The sequence below is a fragment of the Pleurodeles waltl genome, chromosome 3_1, assembly GCF_031143425.1.
Source record: "Pleurodeles waltl isolate 20211129_DDA chromosome 3_1, aPleWal1.hap1.20221129, whole genome shotgun sequence".
In the NCBI taxonomy this organism is placed as follows: domain Eukaryota; kingdom Metazoa; phylum Chordata; class Amphibia; order Caudata; family Salamandridae; genus Pleurodeles; species Pleurodeles waltl.
Window position 1 is genome coordinate 130,828,113 of NC_090440.1, and position 26,757 is coordinate 130,854,869.

A 26,757-nucleotide genomic window follows, 5' to 3' on the forward strand; every position below is an offset into this window, starting at 1 on the left:
TGAAACAGTGGAGGGTGTGGGGGTGGGGGGGAGGGACGCATAGGTGCCTCTGATGGACAGGTGTAGGGGAGGGACTTTCAACAATGTCTTTGGAATTTTGACTTTTGGTTGGAGCCACGAGGGATTCAAGAAAAACTGCAAATCCCAACTCCTGTCATGACTGGCTGGTGGCAACTTGGGAGGAAGAATTCGAAGTCCTCTTTATTTAAAGGAATTTAGCTAAACTGTAGATAAATGTTCTATGTACCTAATCAGCTTGTGGATAATGTCTTGCCAAGAAAAGTCTGCTTTAGCGCATTGTCTCTTTTCTTGCTCTCCCCTGCCACTTTTACTCATACCAATCTCTGCTATGTTTCCCCAGCGTTTCTCATTTCCTCCTCTGCCTCTCACTCTTTCCCTTTTTATCACTAAGTTTCCTTGGCTTTTACTCTTCCCTCCTCCCACAACATCCCTCTCTGGAATCCCATATCTTTTTTCTTCCCATGCCGGCGTTCCTCTCTCCTTAGTCTCCGTCACCTATTTCTTCATCTTGCTTATGTGACTTGCTGTCTGTTCTTTCTCTCCCTATTTCTTCTTCTCCGAGGTCTTTACCTTCCCCATCGTTTTCTCTGCCATCAACTTTTGCCCTCGTTTCGCTGTCTGTAGTAGTTTTGATATCCCTTTACAAATGAAAAAATATTTGATTTAAAATACGTAATATACCAAAAAAAACTTGTACCATGTGTTTTCGCAACTCACTTGTTGCGAGCTGAGCCATCCTGTAACTGAACGTAGTTCCCAGAGGCAGGCCACTCACTGTAGAAGCAGCCTGAACCACGACTCCTGAACAACCAAGTCGTGAACAACAAAAGTGGAACAACGCTTTTGTTAACCACGACTTCCTTGTTCCGTGCCTTAACCACGCATGTGCTGAACCACGCACATGCGTGGTTAAGGCACAGAAGAAGGGAGTCGTCTTCGTGGGACGACGTGATCAGGTAAGTGGGGCTGGGGCTGTTTAGGGGTCGGGTATTTTTAGCTTTAGGGGCGGGGTCGGGGTATTTTTAGTTTTAGGGGTGGGGGTTTGGGGTGGTTATAGGATTTAGGGGCGGTGGTGGGGGGTTGCAGTAGTTTTAGGGGGGTTGGGGAGTTTAGGTTTTAGGGGTGGGGTTGGGGAGTCGCGGTAACTTACGCGGGGGTGGGGGTCGTGGTAATTTTAGGGGTGGGTGGTTTTAGGGGTGGGGGTTGCAGTAATTTTAGGTGCAGGGGTGGGGAGTCGCAGTAATTTAGTGGCAGGGCTGGTTTTAGGTTTTAGGGGCAGGAACCATGCACGCCCTTCCACGAATGCCTTTACCAGGAATGCCTTTACAAGGAAAAATCGTTGTTAAGGCATTCGTGGTAAAGGCATCAGTGGTAACAACGCAGTCATTCTAACCGAGTTGTTCAGGCATGCATGGTTCCAGCATGTGCTGTTCCAACATGCAGTCACTCACTGCTCCTTCACTCTGATTCTGTGCATCAGTCTACAGATGCGGACTACCAGCTGAGCAACCGAACATTGTACACAAGCAGGGCAATGCAGGCTGACTTTATACTTCTGCTGTGTACGTGCGGCCATGGGCCGTGCTTTGCACTACATACGTTCACGCAACACAGGACCAGTGCACTCTATTGAAAGGCATGAGTGGCTGCAGGGAAGCAAAGCATGCTGAAACTCTGAAGAAGGCGCCATTGGTAAATCGCATGCCACAGGGCCCCAGAATATATGGGAGTCCTTTCATCTGAAATGTACGTCACTGCCAACACATCGTCTACTGGGAGATGGCTCAAGCTTTTGGTAAGAGTAGGTAGAAGGGACAGGAAGGCTCCGCTCGTTTTAGGCTAGAGGATATAGGAGGATCCCAAGCTGAGCCAGAGCCAGGAATCTGGCTCGGGTCATTGGTAATTCACCCAAGTACTGCATTGCTTTGCCCTGAAGGGGTTAAAGGGATATTGCTCAAGGAGATCAATCTGTGGCCTGGTTGCCCAGGCCTATCTCCCAAAGAGTTCCAGGGGAGACCCCTCATTAGGGTTGGCTGTTACAAGGCATTTTATGGGGCTCACATTACTAGTTGGCCCTGCTCCCTGGGGCTGGTGAGTATGGCACAAGTTAAATGCAGTAAGGACCCTGGGAGGTAATGAAGGGGCCTCCGTTCAATTAGATGATGCTGCAATAGCTAGTTTGGTTCGGGGGGTGGGGGGGACGGGGGTTGGGTCAACAATGACTCGAAGAGTCACCACAAGTTAGGTGAGCTAAAGGTCTCGTTACCTTTGTAGGTTGTCAACCGCTGATGTTTTTGTATAGATTGTTGATTACATTCATGTGCAACAATTTGTATTTAATGGTGTAAATAAATATGGCCCGAGAACTGTTTTCAACCAATAAGATGGGTCAGGATAATTTGTAGGGCGAGGTGAGTGAGGAAAAATATTTTTGTGCTTGGCTCGCCCTACCCTGCCTCGGTGGGTCTCTCACCTACTGGTACAACAAGTGAAGAACAGGCTCCAAAGTGCATGCAAATTCAGAAGACATCTCAGCACAGGATAAAACAAGGCTTCATGCAACAAACAGGTTGAAGACAACATCTGGGTCAAACTAAGCTTCCTGTCAGAAGCTAGTGATGTAAATATGGAGCCAGGAGTAGCCCAGGATGCTGCATTGTCGTTTTTACAATTTTGGGACAACCCAGTGAGAAACGCTATTTCAGATTTCTGACGTTCACTTAATCAGTTTCTCAACACTTTAACAGAAAACGTATTGCTCCAAAGATACAGAAAAGTAATGTAGGATTTTGTGTTTCACAGCAGGGCCCTGCTATCAATAGCAGAAAGATCACCCTGCTTAACTGTCTCAGTCGTAGTTGACTCAACATCCCAAATTGGGAAATATGCATAGAAACACAGTTTTACACACATCAATTTATAAGCCATTCGCTCACACTGCTTTCAGATTACTACAGATATTTGAACACATCATTCCCTTAATGATGGAATTCCACTGGCTCCTTTTGCTGTCTCGCATAATCTTCAAAACAAGCTGCATCATATACAGGCTGTAATGACAGGCATTCTCGCATGTGTAGCTGAAAGATTACCATCTCTGGTGGCCCTGGCACACTAGCAGGCAGGACACCAGACTGGAGGCAGAGAAGTGGAAAAAAGCAAGAGATTCTCCATTTCTGCATCCTAGATCTAGAACATTCCTGTATCCATCAGGATCACTCTAACCCGGCTCCAATTCAGGAAACAGCTGAAGACACGCCGCTTGAAAGAACACTACATCACAATGCAGTAACAGTTTGCTTCTTCCCCCAAAACCCTGCTCTCCCTCCAATCACTTAGTGACACTATCTCTGCCTTTCACGCTGTACAATATTCTAATGCCTTTTGACTAGGTTTGTGCTTCTGAAATTTCATATCTATATGAATGATCCTAAAGTTAGATTGTGATAGATGTAAGAATGTGCAGTTTTAATAAGTATTTGGGACCGAGCTACATAAGTGTGGTGCTCCTGGTCTTAAATCAAAATACAAGATATTAAAGAATCAGGGGACAGCCCTTTCAACATAGGATGATAGAGATTTGGAGTAGCAAGCTCGCTAAAAAGGAGCATTGCAGCACACTTCAAAATTTCAAAGGGCGGAGAGTACGCTTGCTTCAAATAAATTAGGGTTATTTCAAGTGCCCATCAAGCACAGAGGAATTTAAATCAAATCTACTTAATAAGCATAGTCGTCTACTCAGAGTGTAAAGTGAATACCAGTTTAAAAGTCTTGTATAATGTGCTAAGTGCCATGGAAGAAGCTGTTTAATCAAGTTTCATTAAAAAAAAAAATGTAGCACAAACTTCTCCCCAAATTTCAGGTGCTCATTAGAATTTACTGACGCCAACTTTCTGGACGTAATTTTTCTGCTAAATTATATTATATAATATCCTGGGCTTGTTTATGGGACACAATTCAATTGAGATATTACTGAACATCATGCTATGGGACGTTAAGCACATTTGTATAGAACATTCCTAATAGCTTCATGGTCTACTCTAGAAGCACTTTCAGAATCAGACATTCCCAAGGACCGGAGACAAATTTGTCAACTGATATTGTAATTGTTTGCGTTTCCTATTGTCAAAATGAATCACACATGAATGACAGTGACAGCCAAGGTTGGAGTAGACTGATATACTTTTAGAGATCAGTTTTATTAACAGCCCGTTATTTACATTACGTAAAATTTCGCAATTATACAGTTTCTAATTGTACTTCATAAAGTGTGGTCAGATCCAATGATGAATCTGTGTAGAGCATTAAAAATATGGATATGCGTGCAAAGACTTAGCAGCCTATTTAACTTTGCTGGGTTACATGGTTATCCATTTCATGGCTTGGGGCGACTGTTAAGACTGGTGGCATCTTTGACGGTTATGAGTCTCTGATGCAGGGCCAGGCAGGGAATGCGTCCTGCTAAAAAGGTCCTTTTATCCCAACCTCACTACAGAAAAGATTAAGCCAGTTGCTGTACTGCTGCTGGCTGATAGTGTACAAGAATTTACACCTCCCCTGGATAACACAGACCCGCAGTACACATTCAGATACCAGCAGCGCATGCCAGGCCCGCCTTTCTATTATGAGCAACATGATTCATTGTGATCGATTGGTGGTTTTCCACATCCATTCAATATAGTAGGCTGCATATCGCTGGTGGGAATCAGCCGGAAGACACTGAGGAAGAATTACAAGGAGGATATTTGTCCGTTTTATCCCTTTACAACCTCACTCCAAGTTACCTTTAATGGGTGCAGACCTGGGCAAAACACAGCTAGACCTGGGCTAAAGAAAGCCAGACCTGGGCAAAGTTTAGTTTATGCAAGAATATTCACGCAGAATCTATAGCAGAGCACAGGAACAGCATGTACGACTCTTATTCTCGTCGCATTATTTAGCAATATATATATATTTTTTTTTTAAACACAAAATGTGCTTTTTAGGTTAAATAGCACAAAATACTGGAATATCGGATAATAACTTTTTGGGCATTTCATGTAATTTCTGCAAAGGAAATGATGGTAATTTAACCCAGGTCTAAATGAAGACCCTAGACATCTAAACTGACATGATCAAACTTTCCAACAAGTATCAGACTTCAGCAGTGCCATTCCACTTGGGGTTGCACTGGCTTCAGTCAGGGAGGACTGAAGACTAAGGGCCATATGTACGAACACTTTTTCCCATAGGCACAGAATGGGTAAAAACCTTTGCTACATCTGGCCCTAAATTCGGAAATCCTGTAGGACAGCCCGCAACACTACCCTTGTGCCACTGGGTCAGAGTACGATCTGCAGTATCTAAGCAGAACACCACTTGTAGTTCTTAATCAGCCTAGGATTCCCATGTTCATGCTTTCTTTCTAATTCTGCTGAAGTGTTTTGGCATGCAGCTGAAGAGAGAGCGACCAATATACATGCATCACTTTTGTCCTCCACGAAATGTAATACCACAGCATACATCCTCCTCTTCATGGAAACACAGTCACCTCCAGGCGTTTCTTAATCCTCAAACCCACCGACAACAAGGCAGACAATGAAAACAGCGCTGTTCAAGGGCTAGAAGTAATGTTCAGTGACACGAAATATTCTTAATGAAATGCAAAACACATATTAGACTTGACTATCACCCGAGGGATCCTATTCAAAGTCCACCAGGTACGCTCCACCAGGTACAGTCCTTGGAAACAAAAAAACGGCGATATGCTGTGAGCAACACAGAGCTGCTCATCTGCTAGCTATTCAAATGTCACTTGCCATTTCTTTTTGCACATGCTCGTCAAACATGTTCAGCCCTGCGTAACCACCAATTTTTAAGAAGTGACTTCAATGACTATTAGCTATTCACGCCACCAGCCTGTTTTTTTACCTATTTCTTTGCCTGTTCCTATTAATTTACATCACTCAGGGTTGTGGAACGGTGAGAGGAAGTAGGCCAGGCAGGACACAGGATATATAGAACGCTGGGTTTACATTCATATCGAATTTTCAGGGATCAGAAAGCAATCTTCCCATCTCTGTCTGCACTGTGTGTGTGTGGGTCAGACACCGCACTTTATATGTATGTATAAGGATTGGGGAAAGGTACTCCCTTTCTGTTTTTTGGCCCTAAATTGTGGGATGTCCTGTCTTTTCTGCAAAAACCATTGGTTCTATTAATAAAATTAAAAAAAAAAAAAAATTGGGATTCAAATGTTTTCACCAAACGATACCAACCTCTACTGCGCCGGCAGAGTCTGAGTGCTAGTTAATGCAGTAACAGTAGCATACTTGTATTCAATACAACTGAACCTCTCATTCAAAGGCCGGGTCGAAGGATGGTTGACTGCCTCTCAATCAGACAGAAGGGCAGTAAGACTTATATTTTGCATATTATGAGCGCTATATGCTTCCAGTATAACGTGCACTTCCAGTATGAAATGCAGTTCACCAATGTTCTCTGTAGCCTTCTACTTCTGATCCACCACATGCATGTCTTGCAAGGCTGGACTGGCCACACCAGGCATCGGGCGTTTCCCCGAGGGGGGGCTGCTTTGTTACCGGGGGCCGGTTTTGTAGCAGTTTTAAAAGCACTGCTGAAATCCTTGCACTTCCAATAGCTTTCAGACAACAATAAAAGTGCCAAAATAACTCTTGTGATTCATGTACCTGCTGGAGCGGGATCAGAACTTTGTCTAGTGGCAGTTTTGACTTATCCGAGTTACGCAGAAGGTTAACCCTGCTGCAAAGAACGCGCACTGTGCAAATTACAGAACAGTATTTTATGTACATAGCTCAGTGGGATACGGATTTTTCCATAGAGATCCTTTTGTTACTGTGCAGTTCATAAGATACAATCATAATCTAGCACAGTGATCTATGAACTGCCATCAAAGAACTGCATGCAAACTGCATGGAACAGTTAGAAAAAGTTATGTCTTTTCCCAGTCTCTGATTAGCCTAAATTTACTAAGTTTGTTTGGGTAGAAATAAACTTTTATTAGTAAAGTCAACCCTAACCACTGTTACGGTCTGAATCCTGAGTTTATCCTTCGCTAGCCCAAGCACTATTAGGAAATCCCTACCAGTGCGGAGGACATGTGAATCCTACAACTTCTACTCTCCTTGGACTTGTACAACATTTTCTATATACTGATTTACATATGTATGGTTGACTAATGTGTGTGTGTGTGCGAGTGAGTGTGAGTAACTGAGTGTGTGTGCTGTAAAGTGCTCAAACACCCTACAGTGGTAAGAGAGGAGGTACAAAACAAATGAAATATATAGGAGAGAGGGGCTATTGAGAAATTATAGGCACTGTTAGAAGGTGATGGTGAAGGAATCACTGAAGAGCCCCAATGAAGATTGCCATAGTCCGGTGCTCTGCAAGGTCATTATTTACTATGTTTTAAAAGCGAATACAAGTGAATATATAATAAAAAATGTGTTGTAGAATGCACTGTTTTTGCCATTTTCTTTTCAAAATTGTCTTGGGAGGTGAGAGACCTGCCCCAAGTCTCACTGTAGTGGTCAGGCTTACTATGTACCCTATGTGGGCTAGTCTGACAACATTTGGCAGGGATGTTTTGGGTTCTCAGTCCGGCCGGTATGTCTCGTTTGTACAAATATACCGCTAATCGCACATGGAAACAAACTGATCTCATGCTTGCATTCATTTGCAAAGAGCATGTAGAGGGACTGGCAGTACCCATTTAGTTCACTGGCATATAACACCTGTCTGTAAGGCTCCTAATCTTGCGAATCACGCCATGAGGTAGAAGTAGTTCTCAGGAGAGAGAAAACATGCTTTTAACTAGAGATATAAATATGCTGTCGGAGGTCCTATAATATGTGTGTAACAGAGAGATGGTTTTGCCATCTAAAGACGTTAGCACTGAAATCCTACAATATTGAAAGCGCATGTGTACAAACTTCTGTGAACTATGCATACCATTTCCACTAAAGTTTGTACATCATTATATCGAGCTCCACAACAGCAGCCTACAAATTTGCTGCATCCACAACATCGTCTAACATTATAGGATAAGTACGTACTTACTGTTCTTAAGCTTCATATCCGATTACCCAGACTTACCAGGCAATGCAGAATACATTAAATTCTATACTGTGACTCCATACCATAATAAAAATATTATTATCAGCAAAGAGTTGTGTGAGCTGACAGAGGCACAAGAGCACAGGCAGAGAAATTCTAGAACATCACAGAACTTCGAGGTGATTTGCAATATTATTACCACACTCTTGGAATGTGTTATTGGTTATAATGGATCAGCACGAGTATGTGTCATAAGAAAATGGACAATGAGTTTTGCTGATGCTTGGGTGGTTTCAGGGTTAAACTGACAACTAGGTAATATAAATGAAAACTCCTGTCTCCATCGACGAGACAGGTCATACTGCTCAAGAGCGTATCTTTCAGTAGGTTTTAGTAACTGTGGTGGGAATAAAGCCATTTTGCAGCACTATACAAGAAGTGGATGGTGGCGTGGGAGGCTTGGATTTCCTGCACAGGCCCCACTCCGCGCGCCCTGTTAGCCCCCACCTGCTAGGATTTGCTATTGGTGAACGAGGAGGAAATGCATATAATGCAGATATTTTTGTTTCACACATTTTTACTGGGAAGATTCTCAAAATACAAAATTCAGAATACCACATGGATAAGCATAAACACTTGTGGTGACGGGCAGTGACCTCAGCATGGAGAAGGGTAGGGCACCACAGTGATGCAGCTTTTGACCTACTGCCACCGTTTGCAGGTTTGGCGTGGCCCGAGCTCTGCCAGGACTACGCATGCGCAGTGGGACTGTTTGCAGCGAGACATAGGATGGGAATGTTTCCATTCACACCTCAAACCCTAATCTGAATACATGCCCAAAAACAGGAAATCATCTCCACCAACGTCACTGTTCACCTGTAATAAACTATAAGTGCTTGTAATACAAATAACTGAAAAGACTTTGGAAGGGAGATTATAGTCTCCTAAATATTAGAGCACGGTTTTTTTGTTCTGACGAGCACCTGCCACATTAATCTTTCCATCACAACACAAATAAGAGGCATTAGTTAAATCTGTTGTAACTCAATTGACCCCTGATGATAGGGTGAATCGGTCTTGCCAGACTTTGACGTTGCGACATCCGCAGGTCACCCAGATCTCAGGAGCAAGCATGTGAACCTCAGAGCTATTTTACGGGTACGGAAAAAATATCAATTGCAAATTAATTTATCAACTGGAAAAGGGTGGATAAAGACCTGTATGGTAACCCAAATATAAATCTAGCTACATACAGACAGAAATGAAAAGACACAAACTGCTATAGAACTAGCAAACATGTTTATAACGTGTTCAAATGGTCGGTTAATTCCTTGGAAGGGGCATTAATTACAGACTCCGATTATGCCAGAGAACTCTCACCCCCACCCGCCAACAGCTAAAAGTAAACATTACACTCTTCAACTGGAATTTTCATGAAAAAATGCATTTTTAGGGACTTTTGTAAATATGAATGTGATGACCAAATACTCTTGGCATTCTAAAAGATGTTTTTATTTTACACGAAACTGCCAAGCAGAGACCTCGGTGAAAAACAAGACAGCATCCCGACCCCCTCCCTCCATGATGCTCAATTCATTAGCACTTAAAAGGGGTTCCAAGGGCAGACTCAACACAGACTCCAGGAGACCAATTTGTGCAAATAAACCTGCTAATACAGTCAAAGTTTGGGGCCCTCTTCCCTCCAGCTCTTCGCTGCAGGCACAGATTGTAGGCCTGCGACTTAACAGCGTGCCTTTTCTTACTAACCAACAAGGACTCTTTTTCGGGTTCTAGGCTGTTTTTTAGAGCATTACTGTCCGCAAGTACTCGGATACACGAGCCTTAAGTAAAAAAATAATAATAATAATAATACAAAAAAACCAACAAAAAAAAAACACACATTTACAGTTCTGCTGAAGAGCCAAGAATGTACAGCAGAGGAATGGGTTACCAGGTTACACACACGAATGGCAGGGCTGAGCAGCAAAGGCCAACCAACCTGGAGCTTTCTTTGCGATGTGAGGGTGAAGTGGAGGAGGAAGGGGGGTGGGGGATCAAAATAAATACAAGAGGAGAAACCATGGCCAGTCAGAGTATTGTTATTGCTCAGTTAATATCATTTTCAAAGCAAAGTGCTGGTTTCTAGAAAAAATATTTTAGTGAAATAGTAAGTAGCTTGCTTAATTCATGCTATCAGGGGTGAACATTAGGCCAGGAGAGCGTTTCATGCCAGATTTTCTAACTATTCACATAAAGAGGCATTGGTAAAGCCAACAGACCTCAACTTTTGGGACCTATGGGCTTTTCTTAATAATGAATAGCGTCAGTAAAAAGCAATTATTTTGCCAATGCTGTTTAGTGTAGGAAAAAAGGAGAATGAAATAGCCACTGCTGGCAGTCATGCCATTCTGTGGCACAAGCATGCATGCACCTCCAGAATGACGCAGGAGCCACTTATCTAGGTTAAATATATATATTACCCAGTGGCGGTCACCACTAGGTAGTTATAGTTAGGACCTAGTGTCTATAGAAAAAGTGTTTTTATAGCTGCCTATATCTTTGGTGCCGGTTGATGAATCTTCACGAAATTGTCCCTTAAAAAATTTGACACTCACGTCAGCTGCTGTCTAGAAAGTTTCAGGGTGATCTGTGAAGCAGGTGCTGAGAAAAAAAAGGGGGTGGTCCCAAAACATGTTTTTTCTCACGTTAATTCCAATAAGACTTTTGAACAGGTCTACAGCCTGAACCGCTGGATGGAATTACACCAAATGTTGACAGAAAGCTAGCACTTGGTCCAGAAAGCACCGTTTTGGCTATTTGGTGTAAATCCATTCAGTATTTTTTGAAAGATGAAAGAAAACACAAATTTGTATATATAAGGACGCAAAGTCTTGTGCTGAGATCTGATTGGCTACCAACACTTCAACAAGGAAGTGTTGGCAGCCATCTTGGGTCACTGTTTTAGCTGACTCCCAGAAAAAAGATTTAAAAAAAAATAAGAAAAAGGGGCCAGAGTAGGGGCATCTTGACCCCTCTGGTGCAAAAAAAAAAAAAAAAAAAAAAAAAACTTATAATATATATATATATATATATATATATATATATATATATATATATATATATATTTGCAGACCGTGAGAAAAAAAAAAAACACACACACACACACACACACACACACAAGAGCAGTCTTTCGCACTTGTAATAAAGCCCCCGGGTGGGCCAGGTCCTGGGAGCATATGAAAAACAAAGGAGGGGGGGTGCATGGAGCTCCCGCCTACAGCATTTTTATACTCTGGGGACTGCCACCTCCCTGGGGCTAAAGAATTAACTAATGTGGGGGAGCTGCGTGCCCCCCTGGGGACTACCACCTCCCCGGGGCTATTCATTTAAATTAAGGGCGGGCTCATGGCCCCCAGGGACCACCACCTCTCTGGGGTGGTGTAACATTGGAGGGGGGGACACGCGGCCCCACCTTGAGGAGCCAATAATGGCCATGGGGACCTTCACCCCAAGGGCCGACTCCTGCTATGCCCTGGAGAGCCCAACCCTGGGACATAGCTGTGTGCTATGATTTGGCAGGAGCTTTCACAGTTTCCCACCAAGACAGAGCAAACACTCCGGTTCCAGCAAGTGAGAGCTGTCAAACAGCTCTAGCTTGCTGGAAAGCAGAGGTTTTCTCTGCCCACACAGATTTAGGTAGGGGGACAAAGGAAACTACTGCTCACACACAGGGAGCTTCGTGTGTCTGAATTGGCTAGGACCACGGGGGCCTTCAACAGTGTTGACTGGGTGCCCTGTGGGGCATCCAAGTGACATGGCCAGGCCCCAATGGAAGGGATCCCCGTAGACCACACAGCCCCCTTCTCCAAACCGCCCCCCCCCAAAAATAAAAAATAAAGTGTTAAGGCAGGGCCATGGGGATGGGGTCCCAGTGTCTGAAATCGGCCGGGGAAGGTGGGCCGCATGCTCCCCCCCAAAAAAATATATTTTATAAATATGCGCCCCAGGCCTAGATCAGCTCAGGGAGTGAGGGTAGGGGGCACGTGCTTCCCCACTGAACTGTAGGAGGCCCCAGGGAATTGGCCCCCTCCCACCACACTGGCCATTCACCCAATGAGGTAGCACTTACTAACGAACCAGTCAAAAGTGCTTCCTCTTACACCCACATAGACCCTGTCACCCCCAGACAGCCACTCACACCCAGAGACACCCTCTCACACCTATTCTCACACCTAGAGAGACAGGCCCTGCGGCCAACTCTGGCCACACACAGCCGAGGGCCATGCACAGTGTGGGGTTGGATGGTAATAGAGGTTTGCTGCACGGCCTGCAGCTAACTCCCGCTGTGCACGCTGTATTTGGATTAATGTATAGTAATGAAAATTACTTTATGTTACTGGGGCGTGAGGTATAGTTACTTGATATAACTAACTATAACAGCTGAATTTCAATGGTTATATGCGTGTAAATTCAGAACCAAAAGCCTGCCCCAATCCATAACCTTTTCTCCGGGCAATTCCAGGAGACGGCACAAATCCGGTAGGATTAATTTGCTTTTACAAAGAGTTTATTATTTCCTAGCACTAAAAATGCAAAGTGCGAGGTGCCACCAGAAAAAATGGCCTACGCGTTTCGGCAAAAGCCTTCAATTGGGCCATCCCATGGTGCAGTGCAAACCATAAATTTAAGGGAACATTGTCCTTTTTGTCCACACCGTGTCCTAAAGGTATATATACACACACACAGAGACCACGTATAATACCATGTAGAGCTTTTCCTATTCAAGCAGCCCTTGTGACAATTGAACAATCCAAGTCATCTAATACATCACAATATTGCTCAAAATTGTTTTAGTACAATACTGAGTACTGTTTTAAAATATATGTTTTCACAAATTTAACGCCCTGATGACATGATTACATAATTCACAATAGCAAATAATTTGGTACCTCCCATACATCACGATTTTACTCAAATTGACTCATTTCATAATACAGTACTTCTTAAAGTACTCTTAGTAAAGTGCTTTTAAAAAAAATATGTTTTTGTAAGTTTAACTCGATGACACAATTACACGATTCACAACACTAAATCATTTGCTACCTCCCATAATTACAATCCTGGTAAAGTATATATATATATATATATATATATATATATATATATATATATATATACACACACACACTGCAGAGTGGGGAACAACAGAGGGGTGCATTGGGGGAAGCAAAGGCATGAGAGAGAGGGCAGTATGGAGGTGGGAATCACACAAGGGAGACCATAACAGAGCTTGGGGGCAAGAGTCGAATTACATGGGAGGCAGTAAGCAGCTACAAGAGAGAGCAAACGCAAAGCAGGGGGTAGTAGTTGGCAGAAGGGGAAAGAAATATAACAGAAAGCACTGGACAACATATTTACTCTAGTGGGGGGGCTTAATCACAATCTGGCCCTTCTGGATCTATGTTGGACACCGTCTTTCTTTAGCAAGTCTGCACTGTGAATAAATCCAGGTTGCACACCAGCTGTACCAAGTGGGTAAATAAAGATACATCTCCTGCAACGAGGGTGTACAACTGTCTATGATTAAATAGTCAATAACTGTAAGGAAGTCAAAGGAAACATTACAATGAACAGTGAGCCATGCTCACAGAGTCTAGGCCCAATTCATAGATAAAAAGTGACAAACAATATCGCAATCCTCAAAATGGCGCTCTAAAGAGCAGGCAGCTGCAGATCACAGACCCCCGTTGAATTTTGTTTTTCCCATTGCCATCTCCTGCATTGAAGGTGTCAGGCCCAAGAATTAACACATCCCACAAAGTTAAGCACTCACTGCTTACATCTGTGTGTGATCTGCATGTGACAAATCCAACAAAGACAACTGTGCCTTTCATCCTTTGGCCCTTCCAAGTTAGGAACCTGAGTACCATCACATTGGTAACAAAAGCACCTGTAAATTACAGAGATTAAAAAAGGCAACAACTTTGGTAATACGTGCTTTAGAAAGACATGCAGCTACTACATAACATTGATTTTTGTCAGACAAAGATGAAATCTGTGATTCATTTACTTACACCTGTATCCAGCATTTCGAGAAACCACTGGTTGTTGCATCAATAACTAACATTTTGGGATTTTTAGCAGGCAACAATGCACACAAAGTCCTCTTACAAATTAGAGAATGCAAGATCGTATTTAAACCGCACACATCAAACAAGCTCTATATCCTAGTAATAACAGAGGTGCAACGGCGTCACATGGCCACCAGGAACACATTTTGCACACGTGCATCACTTTAAAGCAAGCATATAGACACTCTTGTTGTGCTTATTTACCCAGCTACACCACAATACTTAGAAAAGCCTTCACCTGCAGGCTAGGAATACAGATCTTCTTGTGAGAGGTGTTTACCTAGAAGCTAGGTACATAAGATCATTCCAAGGTTACCGCTAACAGACTGCTGCTAGTGCAGAACCATCAAGACAGCAGATAAAGGCACTGACCTGGTTACTTATTGAGAAATTTTCACTAGTGATAGAAAGAACAGGCAAAAATCAGTGAAATTCAAAATAACTGCATCGGATCACTGTAGGCTAGCGTCGAAAGAAAAAGGACTTTATGAGTCAGATGTACCTATCCTAAGATTCACATTTGTCACCCCGACAATTGGTGCCAATTTTAAACTGTCTGCATATATCTATTCATGCAGAACCATTTGTTAAATCTCACCCGTCTACGGTAATAGTATGCACAGACAGTGGCATCTCTGCAGTGACTATTAGAGGGGGGCACACACTGGGTCATGGATATAATTGGTGGGGCCAACTTACCACCTTACATATTCTCACACACACACACACACACATTAAGGGTGAGAGGAATGTTTTATTCCGCCGACAGAACTGAAACAATTTGGTGACTCCAATGGCAATCGCAGCATGGCTGAATTTTCCTGCGAGGCTCCAGAAATGCAAGCTGGTGAGCGCGATTTGGCATCCCCTAGTTCGATTTTTCTACAGCCGGCGGTGTTACTCAGAGACCTGCTTCGAGTATATTTGCTGTCGCTCAAGTAGATTTTCTACTTGAGCGACAGCAAAATCAACTCACATGCCTGTGCGCACTTGTGCACCTCCTAGTGCCATTGGCATGAATTTTTCAGCGCTGCTCATGCTACTGGCACAAAATCACAGTGCAACATGCACATTTTCACCTTTTGGCAGAACTCTGCTGAGTTTTCTGTATCTCTGTGGAATTTTGTGAGTGAAACTCCGCTACTTCAGCTCAGCCCTGAGAGATTGCGTGTGTGCGTGCGTGTGTGTGTGTGTGTGGACACACACATTACTTTAAATGTTTAAATCTAAGTTTGTATATATGTGTGCAGGTGCAGTAATAGGTTCTTAATTCATGCTACTAAATCTTTAAAAATCTCTGTAAAAACAAAAGATAAAAGTAATATGGTCTGGGAGCATTCCCATACCTAACTAAAATGTCTCTTTAACCTTTGCTTTTTTTAGTGAATTTCTGTGGTTTGTTGATCATATTCAGCCTGAAGGTAACTATAAATCACACCCCGCCACACACTGTTTTCTCATTAATAATTTTATAGCAAATGTTGGTGATATTCTTAATGAGGTCATAGAAGATGTCATGAGTGACATAATGTGCGTGGTAATTAGCAGTGCATGGCAAGGGCATGAGTTATAGTTAACGGAGATAAACATTAACTAGAACTGCTGAATTTCTATGGTTGTGTGTGTGTAAAATTTGAACCCAACTATAACATCCCTGTGACCTTTGGTTTTTTAGTAGATTTCTAAGTTTTTTTTTTTCTGTTTCCTTACTAAACTAAACTATACCTGTAACCTTTGGGTTTTTTTTTTCCCCCCCAGCGAACTTCTAAGATTTTACCATGCATTAATCCAATCGCTGCTGCACACAGCCTTTGGCTGTACACAGCGGAGGGTTTGTCCGCAGAGCCTGACAGCCAGCCCCCTTCACCCCCCCCCCCAACCAAGCAGCCAACCTCTCGCTGCACACAGCCTTCAGGCCACGCCCTGCTGCCAAACCCCAAGGGCAGCGAATCAGCAGGCCCCTCCCCAGTCCAATTGTGGCCCCAGGGACTGTAGCCCCCCGTGCCCGGCACTATATTTAATGGGAAGGGGGGCAATCAGCCCCCCTCTCTGGGCTGAATCTGGCCACGGGCACCCCATCCCCTAGGGTGGTGTGTGTGAGTATATATATATATATATATATATATATTTTAGGGGGGATACGTGGCCCCCCCTACCTGGGCAGTTTTTGGCCCCAGAGACACCATCCCCCAGGGCCCACCACTATATCAATGGGGAGCACACAGCCCCCCTCCTGGGGATGATTTCTGCCCTGTGCACCTCATCTCCCAGAGCCCAGCTAATATCCAAAGGGGGAGGGAGGGAGGGCTGCGCAGCCCCTCTTCCTTGGGCTGACTCTGGCCCCAGGGCCCAGCCATCAAAGGGTGGTGCTGCAGGGGGAGCCCCAAGGCCCCGACTTCCTGCCTCCAGCAGGTGCCGGCATTGCTCCCACCTGCAAGGAGAAGTTAAAAATGTTGCTCCCTGGGGGGCAGGAGCAATCTTTTCATCTGTTTCCCTGCCCGCTTCACTGCAGGCAGAGAAACAGATGAAGTCTCCACTCACTGTGCCCTTAGTATTTGCTCTCATTTGGCAGGAGTTTTGAAATTGCTCCCGCTAGCAAGAGTAAACATGGGTTTTCCTGCCCGTGTCCGTGCAGGCAGGGAAACTGCTATGTCCTGCGGCGATGGGAGCTTAGGGTCCCCAGGGCCAAACGCAGCCCCACTTCCCTTATTTTACATAGCTGCCTAAGCCCTTGGGGATTGAGTCCCCGGGGCCAAAAAGCAGCCCAGGGAGGGAGGCTGTGTCTCCCCCCCCCTTACCTTAGGTGCTAGGACCTGTGGGATGGGGTCGCCTGAACCAAAGGCAGCCCAGGGAGGGGGGCCAAATGCACCACCATCTACAATTTTATGATAATGAATTCCCCTCCCCCACCCTGATACCTGGCACACCCGGAAGACAGCACTTGTGAGTGTTTTTTTGTTTTTTCCTAAACTTTTGCAGCAGATCCTCCATGAATTTGCAGAAATATTTTTCAGAAAAAAAAAAAATTAAAAAAAAAAGAGTTGTGATATTCCCACTGTTGCATTTCTTCTTGGCACCCTGTGTGCGCCCCTCTCCCATATTATTCTAATGAATCTCAAACCCCGGTATCTGGCCCACCCCAGGGGCTCAATAAAACAGGCTGCCACCACTTATCTCAGCACGAGATCTGTTGCACACGTTGACCTTCTGCGGCTCTAGATCGACACAAATCTCCAAAACTACTTAACAGATTTACACCAAATTACATAAAGAGATCTTTCTGGGCCAAGATATAGCTTTCTGCCAAATTTGGTGTACTTCCGTTCAGCGGTTCAGGCTGTAGTTGCGAGTAAAATCCTTACAGGAAACTGTATGGGGGGGGTGGGAAAAGGTATTTTTGGACCCCTCTTTTTCTCGGCTCCCGCTTGATGAATCACCCAGAAACTTTCCACACAGCAGCTGAACTGGCTAGCACACTAATTTTGTGAAGACTCGTCAAATGGCACCAAAGTTATTAGCAAAACAAAAAAAAAAAAAAACTTTTCCTATGGAAGCTAGGTCCAAACTGTAACTATCGACTAGCAATCGCCAGTAGGTAATATACACACACAAAACATACCTGTTGTGCTTATGAAAATGAAAAACGTATGGCTTTTGTTCTGCCAATGAAAATAAATCCATCACTTCAACTCACACCCTATATCAATTTACATAGATTTGTCAAATTGCCTCCTGATGTGTTTTTGATTAGAAATACCCCAGCCTTTTGTGTTTGCCACTCTTTGTCTTGCAAAGTCACAACAGCACAATCATCCCCTACTACTGAAGGCCAGAGGAGCCACTCTCATGTCACCAGACTATCCTGCCTGTCTCCTTTCCATTTGCTTTGCATCATTACCAGATACCACTTCTCCTCCTTCAACTCCTCTCTGCATGCAGGACTAAAAGAATCTCCGACATGAGTGGAACTGATCATCCAAAATGAAACTTGAAAGTCAGAAATAAGCTACACCCAGATTGTAGCTAAACATTTTCCTAGAAAAGAATTACATTCAAAATAATGTTTGTTCAAATCTAAGTGAAATAAATTTACTTTGTCACAACTCGAGCACCCAAATCCATCTGTTTACAAAACTAAAACTACAGTGAACATAAATGTGCTGTTGCTGAAACAGACCTTTCAGATAGTTACTCATTTTTAGGTTGAGCATGCAAGCGCTTTGGCCTGTTGTAAGTACTGTGCACTTTTAACCACGTCCATCACTTTCACTCGTTTGTGGACTTGTCTTTCAAAAATTATTTGTTATCATTGGTAAATGCTTTATGTTTGTCCTGCCTTGGGGAAGTTTGGTTACTGCCTTGGACACCAACCCTGTTACATGGCTAATTGTACAATTGCTGATATGTTTGACTGTGAGCGAACATCTTTTTCTTTTTGTGTATCTCCTTTGCGCTCATTCTCATGGCGGCCATGGTGCTTTGAATCGGCTCGCTTATGTCAACTGTTTTACTATTCATTTTCAAATTATGTGGCAAGAAAAGTCCAGTTAGGAATTTCCAATGCCAATAGCTCTAACTGGAGCAAATGTGGGATACATTGCATTGCGAATGCTTATTTCAAATGAGATAGTGGGCCCGACTGAAAGGGAATAAAAATATTTAACAGGGTGTTATTTCGGACCATGGTAGATGATGGGCTATCTAGATACTAAAATATGCAACGTTTTGTCAGTTTTTTATTTTTATTTATTTATAGTTTTGGACGTTTTGTAACCTGCTAATTGTCAAGAAAACATTCACAGTGTGTTTACAGTCACTTGGTAAGTAAACACAATCTTGAAAAACTGACATTTCGCTACACAGTTGCAATAAATTGCATAATATACCATTTTTAAAAAGTTGTCATTTGAAATATGGAGGTGGAGGCCTCTCATATTTTTCAGTAGCAAAATAAGACTGCATAGCCAACCAAGCAAACATCTAAATGAACAGTTCCTGTGTGCACATCCCCTAACGTGTAATTAGATAAGGCTTTTAGGCCTAAAAGTCCTGTAATTATGCAACATTTCCCAGAACTCAAGGTCACTGCTGGCTATCTTTACCTCTGAATACATTCCCTACTAAGTTCGCCTTTAAAATGCAAACTAAGGGCTTCAATATGTGTGCCCCAGAAAACATTTTTATCATCCCACAAACATTCCATGCAGTGAGGGCACCACAGCAGTATTTTTACTGCAGCGAAGAGAAGCATGGGCCACATCCAAGAGCCGTTGTCCACAGTGGCCAATGCCAGATGGTCCACAAGGCTCACCACGCGATATAAACTTGTACCATAAACAGCCACTCCCAGAGACACTTTCCTGTTGGGAATCTTTCAGCAAAGTGAACGGAAGGCTTGATTCTATGGGTGTGATGACGAGGGAGGAGAAAACTTAAGTCAGAAATATTTGCTCTTCGAATAGGTGAGTGAAGGTTCCCCAGAAACAAAGTTGAATGTTTTTCCCTCCGTCCAAAAAACGTGGTATTTTAGGCTGTGGGCAATTGGATCCCTGTTTTGCTTGCACACTGCTGTTCCTACCCCTCTGTTGCAGCAAGTTCCCTGCTTTGACTGCACCTTTGTTATTCCTACCCCTGCGTGTCAAAAGAAAAACGCTGCACGACCATCAATACCCCACCTGCCAAACAGCAGCAACTTTACCAAGTGGGTTGTAGGCCACTAGTAGGCAGGGAATCCTGCCTGCCAGCCAGAGAATGTGAATAAGCAAAACAGGTACTGACAAATCCAATACGTCTCATCTTTGCAACCAGGCACTGCCATACTGGCTTTTTCAATGTGTATTTTTTTGTGCCGGACAATCATGGTTTCGGCTTTGCCAAAGCTTGTTGAATTGCATTACATGCATTGACAAGGTAAAGACATTCCAAAATGCACAACGTGCAGCCACACGCAAGTGGCCTAGCAACCATTCAGGACCCAGACAGTGAAAAAGTCCACCCATTCTAGGGCTTCATATCACAAGCATAACTCTGGGAGCACTTGAAAATTATGAACACTTTTCTGGGGTCCTCCGCCACCTACCACTCTCGGATCTTACAATGCAATATTTTTAAAACATACAGAACGCTGGTGGAGGACTAATGCAGCTTCTAGCCACTGCTGAGCAGGCTATTTTCCTTTTTGTGGTGTCCCTGCCCTTCTCGAACACTACAACATAATATGCAAGTTTGTTAAAGTACCCCACCCCCCGTGGGCCTTAAGTGGGGCTCACCTTTGTCGGAAGCAAGCATTTCCTGTGCTTTTGATGCAAAGGGCCAAGGAAAACTTTACTGTTTTTTTTTTTCCCCTTCCAAATGCACCTGCTTTGGCAGAAGGAGGTCCTTCCGCAGGTGCCCTAGCCATCCAGACCAAATATACAAGGGGAAAAAGTTCAACACACACCTACGTAGTACTAGGACACCGAGGACGCAGGGAGAAACAATCAGTTCAATAACATTGAGCCACAGGTAGCGCAGGAGCTTCGTACCAAGGGAGCGGGTCAGTCTGGGGAGACAGCAAGGTCAGGGGGACAGGATGAGTTCCAGGGACTGTGGGACCAAGCTTGTGGAGAGGTGGAGAACTGTATGAGAGTCCTCTCCCATTGGGAAGGCCCAGGCCGTGATAAAATGTGGTGCACAATAGGGGGTGGGAAGCTGTGAAACAGGGGGGTCTTCTAGCTGTGTGCGAGTAGTGAGATACCCTGAGGTCGGAGAGAGGCAGCCAGTCTTGTGCGTCACAATAAGAGGAGGCAGTATTTTCCATTGTTCATATCCAAGAAATACTTTGGACTGGTGGACAAGCTCCGTGGGCCAATGTCTAAAGCCATCTTAACCATTGAAGTCGACGGCTAAAAGGGGCTGTTGAAAGCCCCTTTCTGGATATTCTATGTGATAATATAGCTCGTTAGTCTGCCTGTAGTGGAAATCTAATTTGGTTACCAATGGCATGGCAGCATGGGCCACCCCAAATGCGGGACATGGGCATATGTTTCTATCCTTTTTTAAAACATGAAAAAAGAAGAATAAGCTCCAAAACTACTGGCCCTCAGAACTTTGCACACTACTACTTGATTGACAAAGCAGGAGTTTAAATATCTAAGTAATTACTCCCACAAGGGTCTTCCTTCTTCTGGGATAAATTTTCAAACATTTAACAGGGTAATATTTCTAAAGTAGAAAACTATCGGTAGACTGTAAATGCCCACAAACAACTGTTGGTGTTCATACACTTTGCAGTCTCTCCTACATCACACAGCCGCCTTTTCTACCAAAACTTACATTTTCAGTGACTAATTCACAATACTGTCAGACTTTCCATCACCATACAATCCACAATTCAAGATTCTGCGAGTGTGGGCTGAATTTACCATCATAATTACATTTCTGCGTACACCTATGTTCAACACTGGTGGGTGAACAAGTTTGTGAATAAAGTAGGGGAGGAGTGCTCTTAAAAATATTAAAGAAGAAGTTCCTGCAGTTCATTGTTTTGGAGCACGAAGCATGCAGGGGACATGGATTCAAGCAAAAAAAAAAACCAAAAAAAATTAAAAAACACACAATTCTGATGTTAGCTGCCTTTCGACTTTGTCATAGTGTTTGTAAACTATTTAGGTTGAGGGCCCTTGCCAGAAAAAAAAAAAAAAAGAAAAAAAAAAGGAACTAAAAGCAAAAATGTTTTGGTCTCAACAAGCACAACCTTGCCAATATAGTCCCCGGCACTGAATGAAACTAAGTGTGTGCGCGGATTGGCTCCTCCTGAAAGAGCACCATGCTGTCACTCACAGAAGATAACCAATACATGAATTAGGCTGACCCACTGCCATGTGTTATAAGTGGACAGAAGAAAAATGCAAATGATGGAACAGACCAGTTTTAAAAAAAAATGTAAAGGTCTTGGCTAATGCCAGACCTAAAAACAGTAAATACTACAGTTCAAATCTTAGGAAAACCTGCTTAGTTCTACCCCAAGTCTAATCAGCCTTCCATTAGCAGAGATTAAAAATGTTCGACACGCGTGGGGATTAAAGATATTTTCAAAAATCTGCTGTAATCACATCGATCACCATTTTCTATCAATTGAGAAGATAACACAAATGGTTGACCAGTTGTGTCCTCTAGGTTGTAATATGCATACATAGTTAGCCTCTAATGTTGGCATTCAGCCTGTGTCTACGTGATTGATGTTGACAGATAAGAGATTTTAACCAGGGTAACACAGTTTGTCGAAGTCAGAAAATACGATGATAACTCGGGTCTACTAGTTCCGCAGACCGTAATCTAGCCGTTGTACGATATCTAGTCCTGTACAGTGTACAGGATAGTTCAACGTGACCAGGCATACATCCATCTACCTGGGACTGTTAGCAGCCTCGAACAGAAATAAGAATTTACCAGGGCCAGGTAGTGTGGGTGAGAAACGCATCCCCGTTTCCTTTCGTGCTCTGTTTTTAATCAATTACCCTTTCCCTTCTATGGGTTTAAATGTAGAGTATCAGGTCAACAGAACTGTGCGGTGTTGGTGTTTTCACATCTCCCACCATTTCAATTAATACACTAAAATCGAACTACTCAAATGCAGTCCAGTGCCACATGACAATCTGTAAAAGCAGTGCAACGGCAGTATGTGCCCGAGGTTCTGCAATAACATCATGCTTTTCTCCCACTCAGGAACCTTTAATCCGAAATCCATAGGTAATACTGCACCTCCTTCTTGCAGTAACGGGCAATTCTCTACCCCTGGACTTATAGCGCGGCACAAAATGAGTGGGCCCGTACTGACCCGTGGAACACTGATTATTAAGGATGGCGCCGTAAGTTCATGGTTTCTGCAGGTATTGTTCAGAACACCTTGATTTGAACAGGGTTAAGAACGAGCGCTGTCAAAATTGTGAAATGCACCGAAACCTCGAGAATGGAACAAGAGGTATAATTATTCCGATATTTAAACGATGTGTGAAATATGTGTGTATCGCAGCAGGACATCGACGAAACCGGACAAAACTCGAATTCCTTACTGCTACGTGAGATACTGCAACATGTACCTCCTCGCGCCCATTGTAGCATCTGCCAACTGCACGCCACAGACAAGCTCTTCATCACAATGTTCCATATATCCGGGGTCAAACGAATGAGTTACCTACCCCACAACGGAAACAGCCATGATATAATACAAAAGGGAAAAAAAAAAAAAAAAAGGATACAAAAAGGTACATTTCGGGCGTCAGAATCGCCACGAACGCTCCAAGGAGTAGCTGTGAATGACTGAAGTTCAGCGTGAGAGCTGTGACAGGAGACGGTGCCAAACATGGCTAAGTTGACGGTTTTGATCCCAACATATCACCAATTTACGCTAATAACACAATAGCAACTCTCTGATTGCAATGAGCATACATTATCATTGTGCCGTCCCACGGTACAAACTCTGCATCAGGGCGACTCGGCCACAAAATACAGCCTTTCTGAATATACTCGGATCGAAACGTTACCAATATGAAGACAAGTCGCACTGTACCACAATTGAGACATCCCTGACCACACCTAATAAGGTAACTGCACAGGTACCATGTTGCACTTAATGACAAAAGAAACACAAAATAGCGCCGTACTGGTACAGTGCACAAAATAACGTTGTGATGAAGCCTTGGGTGAAATGTAATGTTACTTATGCGATTTGTAGAATGCAGATTCTACAAAAAGGTTTCTTGGCGCTGACTCGGGCATAAACGCCACCATTAATGAGGCAGGAGGTACGCATTATTATCGATATGGCCATATCTGGCAATGTCATCAGTTTCATGCAACATAAACTATTGCAACGGTGGGTTTATCAGCCAAGAATGCCACCATGTTACAAAGATGCATATAGTGCTACATTGCTATCAATATCGCCTTGCAGCACCCGATCATAGTCTGAAGAACACATTAGAGAAAGATAGAAAGAGGGCCCACTTCTGGTTTTCAGTAGGTGCTTGAAAGTTGCTGCCCTCACCTTCCACATTCATACATGTGACGTCTGTCCATCTGTATAGCGCTTTGTTTCATTCTAAGGGGCCAGGTAGCGAAAAGGAAACCAGGAGAGAATGTAGGGAAAATATAACACTAGTTCACCCTACTGAAACGAGCTTTTACAATTATCCTAATTCCCAATCGACTCCACGGGCATTTGATAACCACACAAAACGGGGAACCCTAGTTTAATAAAGTCAAATTACAATGACCTGCACCTGCATTGAGTGGATTGCCAGACTGAAAGCACTACACACTTGCCGATTGTATATTGTGGTGGAGTTTTAAGAATGCAGTGTTTCAAAATTACTCCACAAACCAGGCTTAAATATTACTGCCACAAACCATTAGGCGAGACTGGTTATTGTTTAGCAGTTTTGTTTTTCAATTTCTCACACGAAAAGGATACTTACAGAGCCTGCGTGAATGCGCCGAGCCCCAAGGGGACAGTCGTCAGGCCCCTGCCGGAACAGTCCACCCCGCCATCCCCATCGCAGTGGCAGGGCTGAGGGCAGAGCGAGGGCGGGGAGCCACCGGGTCCAGCCGGGCTGACCACTGCCACCAGGGCCCAGGCGGAGAGCCACCGCAGCAGCCAGCGGCGTGACCCCGGCATGCCAGCGGCGGGAAAGCGCAGTCCAAGGTCCCACGGCGAGCAGCTCCGGGCCATGGAGCGTGTTGTTTTTCAATCTCTGACGCAACGCAGCTCTGCCTCCGAGAGCAGGGCAGGATCCCGTGGGGTGGTGTTTCCCTTCAGCTGCAGAACAGCTCACCGGTGGGGCCCTTGACCTGCCCGGCGCGTTGTCCTCAGCTGCTGTACAGTGGTGTGTCTGGTGTCTCCTGCAGTTCAGCAGTCTGGGGCAGTCGATCCTTAAACCCAGCACTGGGGCAGCGCACGGGGTCCTGTACAAGGCTGTTTCCCTACACACCGTACCAGTGCACCTTTCCTCTTCAGGAGAGCAGTACTAAATCACTAGAACTGTTTTTCAATCTAGAAAGTAAAGTGCGGTGGTTGCTCTCAGCTCCCTCCACACACAGTACAGTACCAGTGGGCTTGTATGTACCTTCCACCACAATACACAAAAGCAGGTTGCTCGCCAGTCAAGTCCTTTCCCGGCTTCTTTCTTGAAAAGTCCCTTTCCCGGGGATGAGGCAGGTCACACCTGAGAGTCCCTGGCATGCAGCGAGATGCCCTCCAGAGGCGCAGATTTCTTCCCTCCTTTGGAGGAGAGAGAATCCTTTCAAACGGGGGTGCACAGCCCGGTCACCTCAGACACAGCACAACTTCTCTACCTCAGATGTAGGAGGTCACCCTCCCCCTGAACGCCGGGAGTTTAGCTGTAAGGGGTCCCGAGTGCACAGCTTAGACCTCATGCACAATACTGTGCTTTTCTCTCAATTTTCTTTGGGGACACCCGAGTAACGCGCCTACCTTTCTTCACTGGCAGCAAAGTTCTGCACCTCCTCCCCCTACAGCGGCACTGCCCCAGCGCGCCCCCTCTTCACTACAGCAGCACCAGGTACTGTCGGCCAGGTCCCCACAGCATCGTCGGGTCTTCTGCACAGCACCGAGTCTTGTCTCCTCTCTTCCCACAATACTGGATCTAGCGCCTGCGTTCCGCGCTCCGGCGCTAGGTCCAGCACCTTAGCGCTGCACCACCGCTGGGTGCAGTAACTTCTGCGGAGGCGGGACCCCTCCTCCTCACTTGGGGGTCTCTGGCCCCTCACACTGGACTCCAGGGGCCCCTCGAGCAGCCGGGGGTCCTGTCCCAATCCCCTACCCTCAGACCTCCCACAGCTGCTGCTGCGCCGGCGGTCTCCTCTCTGCTTCCCTCTGGCTCCCCGTACAGCGGTGCGATCCTGAGGGATGTACCAGCGGCAGGTCCCTCTCCGGGCAGCGGCTCTCTCCTGCAGCGCCTCCCTGCCCAGCACCGGCGCCTTCGCTCCTCTCCCACAGAAGGGCTCCTTCTCTCTCGCCCTCCTCGGCTGCCTGCGGGTAGCTCCTCGCCGGCGGCTACTGCTCCCCCGGGACCCTCTCAGGCAGACTGCGCCGGGGACTGCTCAGGGGCAGGGAACTCGCAGGCGCAGCCATTCCCGTCCGGGAGTCACTGCCACTGCCGCAGCCCGGTCCCGCTGGGAAAGAAGCCCGAAGGCTGCGCGAAGCCCGGCCCATAAAACGACGGCGACGGGCGACGCAAGCGGACTCCGTAACAACAGTAAACACAAACAGCCCGTGTTACGATGAACTGATGGAACTCTGGAGCGTGCGGACTGCCGCCCGCCACAGGGTGCACGATAAAAACAAAGCAAATAACAAAAGTGAACGTATTTGCTAAAAGGTATGCTTAAAAAAGGAGGCCCGCCTAATTAGCTGAGCGGCTGTTAGATATACCGGTGGTTCTTTTATCCTGTAGCGTTATCAGCTAGCATTGCATCCCCCACAGAAATAGGTAGCATTGCTGTTGTAATATGAAAGCAGAATTTCACT

The 26,757-nt window shown here is 44.8% G+C and overlaps 1 protein-coding gene across 1 annotated transcript in view; it reads right to left on the reverse strand.

Annotated features, from left to right (window-relative positions):
• The window catches only part of LGR4 (leucine rich repeat containing G protein-coupled receptor 4), a 285,300-nt gene extending 258,915 nt beyond the window's left edge, over positions 1-26,385 (reverse strand). Inside the window, exon 1 of the mRNA XM_069221966.1 lies at positions 24,686-26,385. Within this exon, the coding sequence (XP_069078067.1) occupies positions 24,686-24,939 (254 nt within the window). The 5' untranslated portion in view covers positions 24,940-26,385. The remainder of the gene's footprint in view (positions 1-24,685) is intronic.
• Positions 26,386-26,757: the final 372 nt, after the last annotated feature.